The 16,804-nt window shown below is 39.4% G+C and overlaps 1 protein-coding gene across 7 annotated transcripts in view; it reads left to right on the forward strand.

Moving 5' to 3' along the window:
• Positions 1-16,804, forward strand: part of LOC130906265 (roundabout homolog 1-like) — a 192,989-nt gene that overhangs the window by 153,411 nt on the left and 22,774 nt on the right. For all 7 annotated transcript variants that reach the window (XM_057820395.1, XM_057820393.1, XM_057820394.1 and 4 more), the window contains 9 exons: positions 369-507; positions 590-717; positions 3,183-3,307; positions 3,401-3,566; positions 8,897-9,102; positions 9,179-9,260; positions 14,157-14,325; positions 14,408-14,574; positions 14,671-14,792. In XM_057820395.1, the coding sequence (XP_057676378.1) occupies positions 369-507; positions 590-717; positions 3,183-3,307; positions 3,401-3,566; positions 8,897-9,102; positions 9,179-9,260; positions 14,157-14,325; positions 14,408-14,574; positions 14,671-14,792 (1,304 nt within the window). The remainder of the gene's footprint in view (positions 1-368; positions 508-589; positions 718-3,182; positions 3,308-3,400; positions 3,567-8,896; positions 9,103-9,178; positions 9,261-14,156; positions 14,326-14,407; positions 14,575-14,670; positions 14,793-16,804) is intronic.

Raw genomic sequence — 16,804 nt, forward strand, 5'->3', positions numbered from 1 at the left:
TTCCTTAAACTATGGTATTAGTGCTGTTTATTTTATATCGGGTGTGTTAGAGTAATACAAACAGTCAAACAGTACATATGAGAAAAGATACTATTCCCTGATTGATTATATTAATTGTGTTAGAGTAATGCAAACAGTTAGACGGTGCCTACGAAGAATGGTACTATCTCCTTCATTATCTAGCATTTTGTTCAGTCTAATATTATTTCTTTGACTTGATGGTCTTTTTACTTGTCTACACTGCTTCCCCTAGTGACGGTGAAAAACATCTATTTTTTGTTGTCTTTGTCGTGGAAGCTCCATAGAGCGCCTATTCTCCTCCGTTTCATTTCATTGGTGTTAAATGGAAGTTTTTCGATTTCACCTAGAGCGCCCGACCTTCCTCAAGCGGCCCAGCAGTGTAGTGGTGTTGGCGGACGGGAGTGTGGAGTTCCACTGTGCGGTTCAAGGTGATCCTGTTCCCACTGTCCGCTGGAGGAAAGACGATTCTGAGCTGCCTAAGGGAAGGTAAAGTACATGTGGCAAACATGCTAACGCAGTAGTTTCAGCTCTCTCTCCTTTCCATCACGTGATCCCTTTTTTTTTTTAGATTTGAAATCCTTGAAGACCACACTTTGGTTGTACGCCAAGTGACCCCGTCAGATGGGGGCTCCTATACTTGTGTGGTGGAGAACATGGTTGGGAAGTCTGAAGCATCTGCCATGCTTACTGTTCACGGTCAGTGCAACTCCCACCCATTTATTAATTGAAGGTAGCTTTGCACATAATGCAAAACCGGCCATGTATAATTTTTTTTTTTTTTTTTTTTATTGTTAATGGTGTTTCATCAGGGCTCTGCCTATCCAAAACCGTTTGACCTATCCACACTGCTCGAACACCAAAATGACCCAAATTCTCACGCGACGTGAGAAAATTTTGGTTTGACACGCAAAAATTTACCGTTTGTCCGAAAACGCAGGTTTTTTGTGGGGAAAAAAAGTTTGACAAAAACTTCCCCATTGATTTTCAATGGCCGTATTGCTGTTCAATTTAATAGCGCAAAAACTTCCATTCACTCCAATTTAGTTCCTAGCCAGACCTGCAAAAATCTACATTGACACACCCAAAAACATATCTATTGGTGGTGTTGATTTTTTTTTTCCCCAAAATTTCCCATTACAGCACATTGACATTCAGCAGGCCATGCCGATGCCCATATACATCAATGCCATTGATGCCCATATACGTCGATTTAAATGACCGGAAGTGACCCCAAAATGCCTCCAACAGGAAGTGAACTGCTACACCAACCGTCACAGCAAAGCTATCAATGCACTTTCTCCAGAAATGGCATTTTCTAATTTTGTATTCAACAGTCGATTTCTTTGACAAACCTACAGTATGGCCGGAACCAAAAGTGGTATCTGCCATGTGGCAAAATGGATTTTGCCACGTGGCATTCTTTTGTCTTGTGGCAAAACAGATTTTGCCATGTGGCATTTTTTTTTTTTTTTTTTGCCATGTGCAAAATGTATTTTGACATGTGGCATTTTTTGGTATGTGGCAAAATGAATTTTGGTTTGTAGCATTTTTTTGGGGTAGAAAATCACAGCCACATATGTTATTCTGCCATTTAATATAAATGGAAAATTTAGACGTGCGTAGCCGTCAATGGCATAGCCTGACATTTTGTCAGTTGAATGTCAATTTGCTGTAATGCTAAGTGTACAGTCCAAAATCACAGCCACACGTTTTTCCTGCTATTTAATATGAATGGAAAATTTGGACGTGCATAGCCGTCAATAGCATAGCCTGACCTGTTTGCCAATTGAATGTCAATGCGCTGTAATGCTAAGTGTGTGTTCTAAAATCACAGCGACACGTTTTTCTTCTATTTAATATGAATGGAAAATTTGGACGTGCCTAACCATCAGTGGCATGGACGTGCATGGCTTGCAAAACTGCCATACACCCCAAAAAATGGCATAGATAGGAAAAAAAAAAAAAAAAATGCCACAAACCAAAATTCATTTTGCCACATACAAAAGAAGATGCCACATGGCAAATAAAAAATGCCACATGGCAAAATCCATTTTGCCACATGGCAAATAAATGTCACATGGCAAAATCAATATTGCCACATGGCAAATCCATTTTGCCACATACCAAAAAAATGCCACATGGCAGAATCCATGTTGCCACATGTAAAAAAAAAAGATGCCACAGGGCAGAATCCATTTTGCCACATGTAAAAAAAAAAATGCCACATGTCAAAATCCATTTTGTCACATAGCAAAAAAAAAAAAAATGTCACGTGGAAGAATCCATTTTGCCACAGGGCAAATACCAATTTTCATTCTCGCTGCCTCCAAACCTAGCTAAATCCATGAAAATAGATGACATGCAAGCCTAGTGAATTCAGTCTTCCAATTGATTTGATTGAATTTAGATACCATATTTTTCAGACTATAAGTCGCAGTTTTTTGTCATAGTTTGGCTGGGGGTGCGACTTATACTCTGGAGCGACTTATATGTGAAATTATTAACACATTATTGTATCATTTCACATGTTATTTTGGTGTTTTGGAGTGACACTGATGGTTTGGTAAACTTTTTAGCATGCTCTTTATGCTATAGTTATCTGTATAACTCTTAATAGCTATGTTACGTTAACATACCGGCCACGTTCGCATGCATCATGTAACATTATCATACTGCACACTTATTCAGCATGTTGTTTTCTATTGTATTTTTATTTTAAATTGCCTGTCAAGATGACATATTTGTTCTATGTGTTGGATTATATCAAGTAAATTTCCCTTACAAATACAACTTATACTCAATTTATATATGTTTTTTTCTTTTTCGTTGGGCATTTTATGGCTGGTGCGACTTATACTCAGGTGCGACTTATAGTCCGAAAATACGGTACTATATGTATTCCAGTTTCATCAAGCACTCCCATTTAGTCCTTGCGTCTGACCTTTTGCACCTCCATTACTCATTACGTTGCTATTTTCTGTCTTTTTTCCCATATAGTCAACACGGGTAAGTCTGTCATGCATCCCTCACCCGCCATCAGCCAGCACTACTATGTCATCCTTTTGCACTGTATATTATATGGTTTGCTCTGTTCAGGTAAATATTGGCAGTGTTGTTGAGGAATCAGCAAGTTTGTTGACGTTCTGAGCCTTCTTCTGCAGTGCCGCCCGCATTTGCCTTACGGCCCAGGAACCAGGTGTCGGCAATAGGCAGGACCGTCACCTTCCAGTGTGAGGCCACCGGTAACCCGCAGCCTGCTATCTTCTGGCAGAGGGAGGGCAGTGAGGTGAGAAGAATTTTCAGCTTTTCTGTCTCTTCACACAAGATCGGTGGAACAAAAACTAATGTGCGTATTGCAACTCTCCCCCCCTCTCTCCAGAGTCTCTTGTTCTCTGCGCCGCAGCCCTTCAGCCGCGTGTCTGTCTCCCAGACGGGCAGTTTGACGATTACTGATGTTCAACAAACCGATGGCGGCCTGTACAGCTGTCAGGCTCTCAACATCGCTGGCAGCGTTATTACCAAAGCGCTGCTGGAGGTTACCGACTGTGAGTGATGAAAGTATTACCGCATTTTTCGGACTCCGGACTGTAGCCGCATGGGGGAAAAAAATATATATGGGGGGGCTGGGGTAAAAAAGACACCCCCTGCGTCTAAGTGAGGGGGCACATTTGTGGTCATGCAACCATCATGTTTTCAAGTCCTTACCAATTCACCTTGTCCGTGAACAAAAGATCCTCCTCCTCAGACTCTGGCAAACACAAAAATAATATTTTTTGCATGTGAATTTTCTTTCTGTCAACTTAATCAGCTGTCGTGCCAAGCAAATTGATTTGGCTTGAAAATATTTGATCACACATGTTGATGAACTAACAACATACAAAACCATGTAATGATGCTAGCTTAAAGTGCATATGACACCAAAAAGCATGTTTATTCCATATTTCATGTAGTGTTTTATGCTCCTGAATGAAATGGACCGCTTGGATGTGCGTGGAAATGATCGTTTTATTGATTCAAATATTTAATCCCGCGCCATGAAAATGAGTGACTTCCGGCTCCAGTCTCGAGTTGAGGACGAATGTGAATGTAACGTCGCCCGGCTCAGCGTCTCACAATACATCATTGCTTTATAGCATGCAGATGGACTGCGGATTCGGCTGATTTTGCAGATTAATTTGTTTATTTTTCGCATCAGGCCAGCCAAACGGCTGCAGGGTTTTGTAGCTGCACCGGGGAGAGGCGTGTGAGCCTTTTGGAGTTTCAAAAAGTTCCCGTTCACCCCAAGATCGGCTAAAACAAGTGTGCGACAACTGGGCCGACAAGCCGCGGATTGTAGCACAACCCCCCCCCCCCCCCCTTTCCTTCGCGTGCCCGCCGGGAGACCACTATACTCGGCTTATTGCCCTCTTCGTGTGCCCGGTGTTCTGTCAAATTTTCCACAGAAACTGCAACTTTGTGTTAAAATGGCCGCGAATACAGCAATTACAAAGTGAACACTTCAAACTTTCTTTAAATAAAGGAATATTTGCTTACGTTGATCATGGACGGACATGTAGAAAAGTTCTCCTCAGACACATTCTGCCTTGTTAGCTGCACACAACACGCAACTCTCACTGTTTACGTCTTCGCCATGCAATTAAGCATTAATTTACGCCATATTCGTGTTGACCATGTGGCGGCTACATGCTCCTCCGACGTCGGCCAGTTTGTCCGGCGGTCATTCTCCGATTGCCTGCCTAAGCAGTCCACTGTCCGACAAAGCCAACGCACCCCTTCCCTGCAAACGCTCAAGATGCTAATCGGAGCAATTCAACTCTGTGGTTTTGGAGTGTAAATGGCAATGACCAATAAGGACCTCAATGCTCACAAAAGATATGCCGATTAGGATCAGATGACCCTTCTCTGGATACAAAAGGGATTTGTATAAACTGAGCCACCCTTGGTAGTTCTTTAATCGACCAACCCGGAAGCTGTTACTATTCTGACATTCATTCTGAATTGTCTTATTGTCAAGCTACCTGTTACATTTGTTATTATGATTTTTGATATTAAGATGGAAAATGTAACCGAATCTCTGGTTCACTTTTACCCCTTTCATTTTTCTTGTCCCTCTCAGTTTGCACTTTAGATGGGGTAAAGTAACACTCAATACCACTTTCAATTACTACCAATTTCAAATACTGTTCATCCATTACTGGTTTGTTGTTTTAGCTTGCCTGGAGGAGAGCAAATGTAAAGAAAAAAATTCACACATTGCCCCAGTCTCCCTTATATTTCACGATGAAAAAAAAAAAACATACGGTATTGGCCCGCGGCCCTGATTATATAACGACCCCCTCTTTTTCAAGACTCACTGACTTTTTGAACACCAAATTTTTATACAGAACATAATTACAGCACATCTGAAACAAATGATTATAACAATATATTTGAGATAAAAAGCATGTTATTTTGCCTCATTCAAATCTAATATCTGAACATTTAAATATGTAAACTAAAGTGCAATCACATTCATAAATGAATGGCTTCTGGTTTTTGAAATGTAAAAAAAACAATCTATTGTGATAAAACAACAAAATTGCAATAGCTGCATTAACCCTCAAAGTGAAGTCTAAATGTAACTGTAGTCTTGAAACAAATCTGAATAAGGAAAAACATTGCAATAAAATAATGCAAACTGGTTAACCGTGAGAGTAGCTGAGATCTGTCATGACAGAATATCACTTCAATGATATCCAGCGCCATCTAGCGTCGTGAATGGGTATAACGTCTAGACCGCGAATATAAGACGAGCCCCAGTTTTTCAGTCTTATTTCAATGCAAAAAACAGTCTTATATTCGGGCCAATACGTTATATGTTGCATTTTGGGGAGAAATGTAAAAACCAGGACAGACATTTCATACCGAAATGCAAGTTATAAATATAGCTGAATGAAGAACAACAGGCTGAATCACTTATTGAGCTCACTCTTTCTATGTTTCTATATTTCCAATTAAGAAGAGAAACTGCTTGGGGCTTTTCTAGTTTGGTAGTGGGATACACTCGTCATAGCACTTTGGAAAGAAAATGAGAGAGAAACTGGTCAAAGCCACGGGAATAAAGAAAAAAACACGGGGAGTCCCCCAAACCTCTATTTTTCTGTGATCTATTAGCACTCTACTCTCGCTCCATCCCACCATGTCTCTTTCATCCCCACTTGGAGGGCCACATTTGTATGGAAATAAGCAGTCGGTAATACCTCTGGCGGCATGTTTCCATCAACTTTTATTTATTTAGAAGGCCTGTCGCATTTGGCCGGGCTTCAAAATGTAAGACTGGGAATAAAGAGTGCCATGTTATCTTTTTGAGGTTGCGCTGGAAGCTGCCTTCATCACTACCTACTGTCCAATCAATGATTAGTTGCTCTGCTGGAGGGGATAAGCGCAACCCTCTATTGTTGTCTCACTTCAGCAGCTTTCCTCTAAATCACTTTTAAAATGTACGCTTTCATATTTTCAAGCAGCATCTTTTTTTTTTTTTTTCAATTTTTAAATTCATATCATTACATGTTCTGTTTTCTAACTGTGTTACCCTCAGATTGAAATATTTTAACACTCAATGGCTGTGTTTTTGACAGGGACAAACATCCCATCCTTTTGAACTGGGAGAGCTGGCAGTTTTGGGCTTTATTTTTTATTTTTATTATTATTGTTTTTTATTTTAAATTTTGTCTTTTTTTTCATTAAATAAAAAAATATATATTTTAAATGTATTGTATTTTAAATAATGACAAAATTTAAAAATATAAAAATTCAACAAATATGTGGTATGAATTAAAAAAAAAATCTTTCTATAAAATTGTTTTTGATACATGTAAAAAGATGAAGAGTCCTTGGGGTGGACAATGTCTCTAAACAATTTATTGCCTATCAAAGTTGTTGTCGTTGAACTGGATGATCGATTAGTTGTCGCCTAATGGCGGAGGCTCAGATACAGTGGTATGAAAAAGTATCTGAACCTTTTGGAATTTCTCACATTCCTGCATAAAATCCCCATCAAATGTGATCTGATCTTTGTCCGAATCACACTGATGAAAATACAATGTTTGCTTTAACTAAAACCACCCAAACATTTATAGGTTTTCATATTTTATTAAGGATAGCATGGAAACAATGACAGAAGGGGGGGGAAATAAGTAAATGAACCCTTTGCCTTAGGAGACTTAAAGAGCAATTGAAACCTATTTTTAACCAAACATTTTAAGTCACGTCTGTGCCCAATCACTGATGAGTGGTTTCAAGCTGCCCTGCCCACTATAAAACACACACCTGGTAAGAAATGTCTTGATGAGAAACTTTATCTGATGTGCATTATGGCCCGGTCTGAAGACCTGCGATCAAAGATTGTTGCTTTATATAAAGCTGGGAAAGGATACAAAACCATCTCTAAAAGTCTGTATGTTCATCAATCGACAGTCATAAAAGTTGGATGGAGAGAGTTTGGCACTGTTGCTTCTCTCCCAAGGAGTGGCCGTCCGCCCAAGATGACGCCAAGAGTTCAGCGCAAAATACTCAGAGAGGTAAAAAGAACCCTAGAGTGTCTGCTAAATACTTACAGAAATCACTGGCACAGTCCAATATCTCTGTGAACACATCAACTATATGGCCAAGACTGGTGTTCATGGGAGGACTACACGGAGGAAGCCACTGCTGTCTAAAAAAACATTGTTGCTCATTTAATGTTCACAAAAGGCACTTGGGCACTGCACAGAAGTTTTGGCAAATATTTTGTAGACTGATGAAACCAAAGTTGAATTGTTTGGGAGTAACACACAACGTCACGTGCAGAGGAAAAATGGAACAGCTCACCAACATCAACACCTCATCACCACCGTGATGCATGGTGGCGGGAGCATCATGATTTGGAGCTATTTTGCTACCTCAGGGCCTGGACAACTTGCAATCATTCATGCAAGAATGAATTCAAAAGTTTTGCTGGAAAACCTGAGGCCGTTTGTCAGACAGTTTAGGCTTAAAAGAGGATGGATGCTGCAACAAAACAATGATCCAAAACACAGGAAGTAAGTAAATCAACTTCAGAATGGTTTCAGAAGAACAAAATACATGTTCTGGAGTGGCTTGAACCCAATTGAGATGCTGTGGCATGACATAAAGACAGCGACAGTTTTGTAGAGAAGAAATGGCCAAGATTAGTCCTGATCGATGTGCCAGATTGATCTGCAGCTACAGTATAAAATATTAAATGTGATGTTTCACTTATTTTTTTCCCCCTTCAATTCAATTCAATTCAATTCAATTCAATTTTATTTGTATAGCCCTAAATCACAACAAGGTTGTCTCAAAGGGCTTTGCAGAGGCAATATGATACACAATCAGAAACAGCAAATGAAGCAACAAAGATGAATAAATAAAGTTCAAGTCCTGGGCATCCCCCATCCTTAGACCCTCCATGTCAGCAAGGAAAAACTCCAAAAACTCCAGTCTTTGGGAGAAAATGAGAAACCTTGGGGTGACCTTCTATCATTGTTTGCCAACTATCCTCATTAAAATATGAAAACTTATAGATGGTTGGGTGTTTTTAGTTAAAGCAGACACTGTTTTTACATCTGTGGCATTTTGAAAAACATCAGATCCAATTTGATGGTGATTTTATGCAGAAATATGAGAAATTCCAAAAGGTTCAGATACTTTTTCATACCACTGTATGAACTCATTAGCTGCCACCAATCCATTCATGTCAATAATACATTTTGGGTTTTATTTTGATCAATAGAAACTGGCTGTTAAGTATTTAAAGTGGTTTGGGACAGGGATCATGTGATACAACACATACTTTTCATTCATGTATGTCCTCGTTTGCTTCCGTGTCTTGTAGCCGGCTCAGAAGTGCCTCCCCCTATAATTAGACAGGGCCCCGTCAATCAGACTGTACCCGTGGACGGCACCGTGGTGTTGAATTGCGATCCGGCCGGCACGCCGCCTCCTTCCGTCCATTGGAAGAAGGACGGTGCGGTCTTGTCACCGGTGGACACACGCTTGTCCGTCGCAGAGAGTGGCTCGCTTGAGATTCGTTACACAAAGGTGAGCATCATTTGATAAAGATCACTTATAGAGTGTGCAACTCATGTTTTTTTTTTTTTCTTTCTTCTGTATTCAGCTTGAGGATACTGGTTTTTATACTTGTGTAGCTTCCAGCCCCAACGGAGAGGCCTCCTGGACAGCATATTTGCAAGTGAAGGGTATGTAAAGGTGCCATGAAGGTCTACTTACTCAACATATAGTCGGCAGAGTAGCCAAAATTTCAACTCATGTAAGCCTGTCGCGATATGCGATAAGTCAATTTATCGCACGGTAAATAAAAATGAGGGCGGTAATTTTCCCGGCTGTGATTTATCGCCGTGTGCGTGCACAAATGGATTGCCTATGAGACTCCAGTTCCTTTCACAGATGTTTATTGGTCATCAACACACCATAGAATTAATGTTCAGACAATCAAAATAAGGAAACACATCAATATTAAACATTGTAAAGCGTAAGCATTGCTACATTGAGGCTAATGGGAAAAAAAGACAATGTACTAACTTTAGCATGTTATAAAACATTGGCAGTCTTCTCCAAAATGCAAAATTGCGGTTAAAAGATGACACTTAAAACATGAAAACTCGCTGGTTTACAGCATTTGCAAACGACAAAAAATGGGGGGAAAATCTATTCCTTTCACCAATTAGATGATAATTTTTAGATACTTATTAAATATTTGCTTTTAACAATGTTTGCTTACAATCAGGTCGAGTTTATGATGATCGGTTACAATAGAAAAAATGTTTTAGTGATTGTTTGCCAGAAAAATATAGATGGACACGTTTTGTTCTCAATAATACTGCCTTGTCATTTGCACTGGTTCAAACCGGCCTTCATTCCACAGGTCAGCCTTGAGACAAGCTGCAGACTTTAAGAAATCAAACTGTTGCATTTTATCTGTTGCCAAATGCATATAAATGTTTTGACACACATGTATCTAAATCCACCTACATGCACACACATAGTCAAACAAGTTCAAGGGGTGTCGCCAGCTTGCTTCCCCAATTCCCTTTTAGGGCAAGACACCCATCTGTTGCTAGGGCCAACCCAAATAAAAAGAAAGGTCACGGGAGGGGTATGTTTCGAACCATCTTGGAAACTGTCTTATGTAGTCTAGTATTGCATTGTATAGTTCCCTCCTGTTCTCCTTGCAAGTTTCACAAAAAAGCTGAGTGCCCTTTCTCCTCATTTTGGGTAATTTTATAAATATCACCCTAAGGATTTATATTTTAACTTGACAACAAGTGCACTTTTTTTATGTGTGTAATGCTTACGGTTAGCGGCTTAGTGAACGTACTTTCGGTGAACATTCAACATCAACATGTAAATAAGGATTTCTGGAGTTAATCTCTCATACTTCAGTTTAAAGAATAGCTTTAAAATGACACCTATTATTAATAAATCTGTTTGGCAACCAATCATTTGGCTTTAAATTAGCTAACTTGCGCACTCCGCAGGACAAGAGGACAGTTATTTTGGATAAAATCAACACTTTTGATGGGTTCTAATTGGCAGAGAACAAAAACTGCATTGGGTTTTTTGCCTATTTCGTATTCTGCACTTACAGTGGTATGAAAAAGTATCTTAACCTTTTGGAATTTGTCGCATTTCTGGATAAAATCACCATCAAATGTGATCTGATCTTTGTCAAAATCACATAGATGAAAATGCAGTGTCTGCTTGAACTAAAACCACCCAAACATTTATAAGTTTTCATATTTTAATGAGGATAGCATGCAAACAATGACAGAAGGGGGAAAAACTAAGGAAATCATTGATGAGTGGTTTAAAGCTGCCCTGCCCACTATAAAACACACACTTGGTAAGAATTGTCTTGATGAGAAGCATTGTTTAATGTGCATCCTGGCTCAGTCAAAAGAGCTGTCTGAAGACCTGCGGTGAAGGATACCATCGCTAAAAGTCTAGATGTTCATCAATCGACAGTCAGAGAAGTTGTCTACAAATGGAGAGAGTTTGGCACAGTTGCTTCTCTCCCAAGGGGTGGCCGTCCACCAAAGATGACGCCAAGAGTTCAGCGTAGAATACTCAGAGAGGTGAAAAAGAAGCCTACAGTGTCTGCTAAAGACTGACAGAAATCACTGCCACAGTCTAATATCTCTGTGCACACATTATATATATGTAAAACTATGGTGTTCACGGAGGAAGCCACTTCTGTCTAAAAAAAACATTGTTGCTCGTTTAATGTTCGCAAAAAGCCTCTTGGACACTCCACAGAGGTTATGGCAAAATATATTGTGGACTGATGAAACCAAAATTGAATTGTTTGGGAGTAACATACAATGTCATGTGTGGAGGAAAAATGGAAAAGCTCACCAACATCAACAACATTATCCCCACAGTGAAGCATGGTGGAGGGAGCATCATGATTTGGGGCTGTTTTGCTACCTCAGGGCCTGGACAACTTGAATTAATGAATGAATGCTTTATTTGGACATGAGAAAAAAAAAAAATAATAATAGACAAACAAAAACAAAAAAAAACCAAAAAACAAAAACGATTTTTTTTTTTTTTTTTAAAATCAGACAGAACCAATGATATTCTCGAGATAACAGAAACAATAGTTAAGACAGTAATAATAATGATAATAATAAACAAGATCAGAACTTGCAATCATCAATGGAAGAATGAATTCAAAAGTTTTGTTGGAAAACCTGAATCCGTCTGGCAGTTGAAGTTAAAAAGAGGATGGATGCTGCAACAAGACAATGTTCCAAAACACAGAAGTAAACAAACTTCAGAATGGTTTCAGAAGAAGAAAATACATGTTCTGGAGTGGCCAAGTCAAAATCCAGACTTGAACCCCATTGAGATGCTGTGGCATGACCAAAAGACAGTGATTCATGCCAGACATCCCAGTAATCTGACTGAATTACAGCAGTTGAATGGGCCACAATTAGTCCTGATTGATGTGCCAGACTGATCTCCAGTGTTAAAGGAAGCATCTGGTTGAAGTTATTGCTGCCAAGGGGGGGGGGGGGGGGCATAAAATAATAAATGTGATGGTTGACTTACTTTTTTCTCCCTTCTGTCATTGTTTGCATACTATCCTCATCAAAATATGAAAACCTATAAATTTTTGGGTAGTTTTAGTTAAAGCAGTCACTGTCATTTCATCTGTGTGATTTTGACAAAGATCAGATTACATTTGATGGTGATTTTATGCAGAAATGTGAGAAATTCCAAAAGTTGCAGACATTTTTTCATACCACTGTAGCTAGCTTTCAAATGACTCATTATGTGTTATCGGGGGTTTTTTTGTTTTTGTTTTGTTTTTCTTTTTAAATAATTATTTTTAATATAGTTTGTGTTTTATTAAATAATAAACATTTATTACATTTGAAGGGGTGATTAATTAGGATGTATTGTCATGACATTAGTGGTTGAATTGGTTAAAAAAATTTGACAATAATATATGTCAGCAATAATTTATGAGATAAAATATCGCCTACCGAAATTCATTACAGGGCTAGACTCAAGTAAGCGGAGAGACTTTTTTCAATGACCTTCACAATTTATCTTGAAGTTGTTTTAGGCATGTTGTAGGTAACAATGAAGACAAAATGGCTGACAATTTCCATTAAAAAAAATATATATATAATATATATACATTATATATATATCACTGCTTCTTGACTTAACTGTACTGCGGTCATCAACTATACGGTTTTAACTACATAAAACTTGGTAAAGTTTTGTAATATCGGTTCTGAGTTTAAAAAGAATTTCTCACTATACAAATCGGGAAAAAGTCCTGTTCATACAAATTTTTAAAAAGTGCTGCCAATTGACATTTTTTTTCTTGCGGGCAAAGCGCTGATATAAATTGTGTCAATGACTCCTTCGTTTTCTTTAAACAAACTAAACAACAAGATCGAAGAAGGAGGAGGCAGACTGTATGAATCGGTTTTCTTTATCATACAGTTGTTCAGTCCAAATCCCAATTTCAAAGCACACTCTCTTGTATGACAATTTACAGTTTGAATGGGAGTTTGTGTCCAACGCAGACTCTAAGCTGTTATGTGTGTGGTTTCTTCAAAAAAAAGAAATGAGACAACTTTACTATCTAACAATACCTCAAGTGCTAATATGCTTCTCCAAAACACTTACAAATGGACACCTAAGACACTAATTAGTATAATCGCTAACTAGCTTAGTTCTCTGTGCTAAGTAATAACATCTCATCAACAAAGAATACAAACAATACCATTGGCTTAATTTGCTCACCTCTGACGGAGGCACACTGGATCTAACAACACAAAAGACAGTCTGACTCTTGACACTTGACAATATGATTGATTTAGCAGTCCATCAACAGCAGTCGCAGCAGTGACCACTATTTCTTGCTCTTACCTCACATTATACACAAACAAGGACCCACATTCGTTGGTAACTAATTTCTTTATCGATTTTAATAAATTAGTTGTTGCAGCCTTATTTTGTGCCCGTTATCTGACTCCAAGAACACTAACTTAAAAAATACGACAACTAACAACAACTTTCCACAAAATAGACCATCTAGTACAAGTCGAGAACAGTAGAAAATAACGAGAAGAGGAATGAAAACTGTCAGGCAAACAGAGGGGGAAAAAACTCTTATGGTAATGTTCAGTCTTTCTGAAGGTTCGGGAGGCAGATCGGAAGGTCTGTCGGCGCATCGCCAATCCTGGATTTGGCAAAAGAGTTCATGACCACCGCTGATTATCTTCTGTCGGCGTCAGCCTCGAGTGGACAGACTCTGCACACGACACCCGCTTAGAACTATCTGTCTGTCCGTTATCATATGGCAAGGGTGTGAAGTGGATTGTCAACTATGTTCTGTTTTAATCACTTACTCATACATTAGATGTATTTTATTGTACTAGGTTGCACTATGGCTTTCACATCTTTATTTTATTTTGTACAAAGACAATAGAAGCAGGCCTGTGTATAATTATTGCAAGAACTTTCAGCAGCACTTAAAACAGACTGGCCAACATGTCTATTAGCAATCCAAAATGGCAGTGAATGAGGTTTTCTGCATTTGTGCGTGTCAGAGTTTGGGGTCGTTGTCCAGAACGGTCGACCTTTAGGCACCGACCTGACGCCTAGTGCTCCATCCAAACCCGAGATCACTGACATCGGCACTACCTCTGTCACGCTCTCATGGAAATCCAGCCCCAATGGAGGCGCCACACCTACATCCTACCTAATAGAAGCCTTCAGGTAAGAAGTGCTGATTTTAGCAGAATTTGATGCACCCTATTATGATGTCAACATTGCGTGACTGTTTTTTTTTCTACTGCAGTCATACTTTAGGGAGCAGATGGGTGACCTTAGCCGAGCACGTGAAGATGCCGACATTTGTCCTGAGGAACTTGAAGCCTAGCACCGTCTACCTTTTTATGATCCGTGCGGTCAACGCGTACGGCCTCAGTGACCCCAGTACCATCTCGGATTCCGTCCGAACTCTCGGTTAGTGGACCTTTGAGTCTTTGATTTATTGCTTTGTTATGTCAATTTTTAAAACAACTACATCGTTTTCTTCTCTTTGGTTATTAAAAAAAATAGACAGTGCTCATACTGCTGAGGGAGCAGATCCGCGTCACATTCAGAGGGAATTGGGTGATGTGGTCATCCACCTAAACACACCCACCATTGTGTCATCCTCTGCCGTCCGTGTAAACTGGATTGTAAGTACCGTCATTTACGGACTGTAAGATGCTACTTTTTAAACTCCGCTTTGAACCTTGCGGCTTATTGCCCAGTGCAGCTTATACAGTTAGTCCCCAGGTTACGACGTACCCAACTTAAGTGATTTTGACTTCAATTTCCTTGTTTGGTTATTGTTTAGTCATGTAAACAGTACCTTGTTATACCTCACATAATCTTATTTTTTACTTAATTTTATTAATATCACTGTTCTGCCCTTTTGGCGAAATGTGTATTTGATTATAATGTTGACTTTTGTTTTGGGATGCATGCTTTTTTTCTGGCGCAGGAGTGTAGAGCAGGAAGTACAAATGCAGGGTTTCCCTTACAAATTGGGGATTGCGGTGCACCACCACACCAAAATAAAAGCCGCCAACCCTTGCAATTTTTTTTTTTTTTTTTTTTTTTTAGCGCCGTTTCAAACTAGCGGCAACCGAATGTGAAAAGTTCAGCGGCAACCTATCCATTCTGTATTGTAATGTCCGTAACTAAGCGCCACCCACTTATGGGACGATCGGACTGGGGAGCTGTGACGCAGGGGGAAGCGAGTAGGAAGAATGGGAGAACGGGCGAGATAGCAAGAGATAGTGGTCGCATGTCAAGGCAGTCCGCTGTTATTTTGTTATTGTTTTTTTTTTTTTTTTTTTTTTTTTTTTTTTTTTTTTGTGACCACAATAAAGTGGGTAAGCCAATATCGACTCCTCTCCTTCTTCCCCATTTCTGGGGCATTAAAGTAGTTTGGATCAGAGTTTTCGGACGCCAAGTCTGAATGAATTTGCACCGAGAGGCAAGGCCCAAAATACAGTCTTGCTCTAATAATTTTCAGAGCGGCGCCGCGCTAACTTCAACAACGAGGGGCAGGCGTACTTATATCTGTGCTATCAGGCTGTTTCGGAAGACGGATATATGCAAGCACGGCTGACGAAACTTTGATAAAGCCGCTTTTTTTTTTTCAAGTTTTGCAAACTCTGGGACACTCGAAAAATGACTCTCATACCACTACTTGCTAAGTTAATGGTACCTCGATGTGCTTTTGTGTGGAACTATAGTTCGCGAAACAGTTATAAAAAACTATTCACATTCTCACCAAAACTTGTAAAACTCTTTACACGGCTATTAGAATTTTCCCCCTACTCCTCGAAATGGGTCCGTTGACAGAAGGACTGTTATTGTTGTGGTAATGTAGTACGTATCAGGGCCAAATCAAAGAAAAAGAAGGACTACGATGGGAGTCTGCAACCCGCGGCTCTATAGCGCTGCGTTTGTGGCTCCCTGGAGCTTTTTGATTTTTGAAAATGGAAAAAGATGGGGGAGGGATTTTTTTTGTTTGTTTTAATATGGTTTCTCTAGGAGGACAAACATGACACAAACATTCTTTCAATTCATTAATATCGTAATGAAGTTAAGCTTGAGGTGGTATCGTACAACAGAGTAGTCACGTGGTGCAGCCAGGTGACAGGGGAAAGATTATAGCTTAGCTTGCTGTCTAGTTAGGATTTTGCTCCAACGTCTTGGAGCAGACAGTACAATGATGTCTAATACACGTTTTTGGAAAGTTGTTTTGAGATTTAGGGGGTATTTAGGGTACATAAAGGGTTAATTATGATTTACGCGGAAATTCGGGAACTCGTTCGTAACACAGGGACTACCTGTATATGTATTGTTACAAGCTGATTCTTTGGTAGGGTGTCAAAAGTATGAATACCACAGGAATATCTTGTATCCAGATATGACATTTAATTCCAAAGCTTTATTTTTAATTGTATTTGATTTTGCACTACTCTTGATGGTAATGGAGGAAATATATTTGCATTTTCCTCGTTGGCTGCCATTGAAGGCGCTCGATGTCCAATCCATTCCAAGTGGGAAGATTGGCGGCGAATAAGCGAATCCAAAAATAACAGTAGATTGAAGGAAGTTAATGTCAGCTTGAATGGAGACTTACAGCTGTTCTTGAATTCTTTTGATCTTCAGTTACCATGGTTACATTTGC

Source organism: Corythoichthys intestinalis, chromosome 18, assembly GCF_030265065.1.
Source record: "Corythoichthys intestinalis isolate RoL2023-P3 chromosome 18, ASM3026506v1, whole genome shotgun sequence".
NCBI lineage: Eukaryota > Metazoa > Chordata > Actinopteri > Syngnathiformes > Syngnathidae > Corythoichthys > Corythoichthys intestinalis.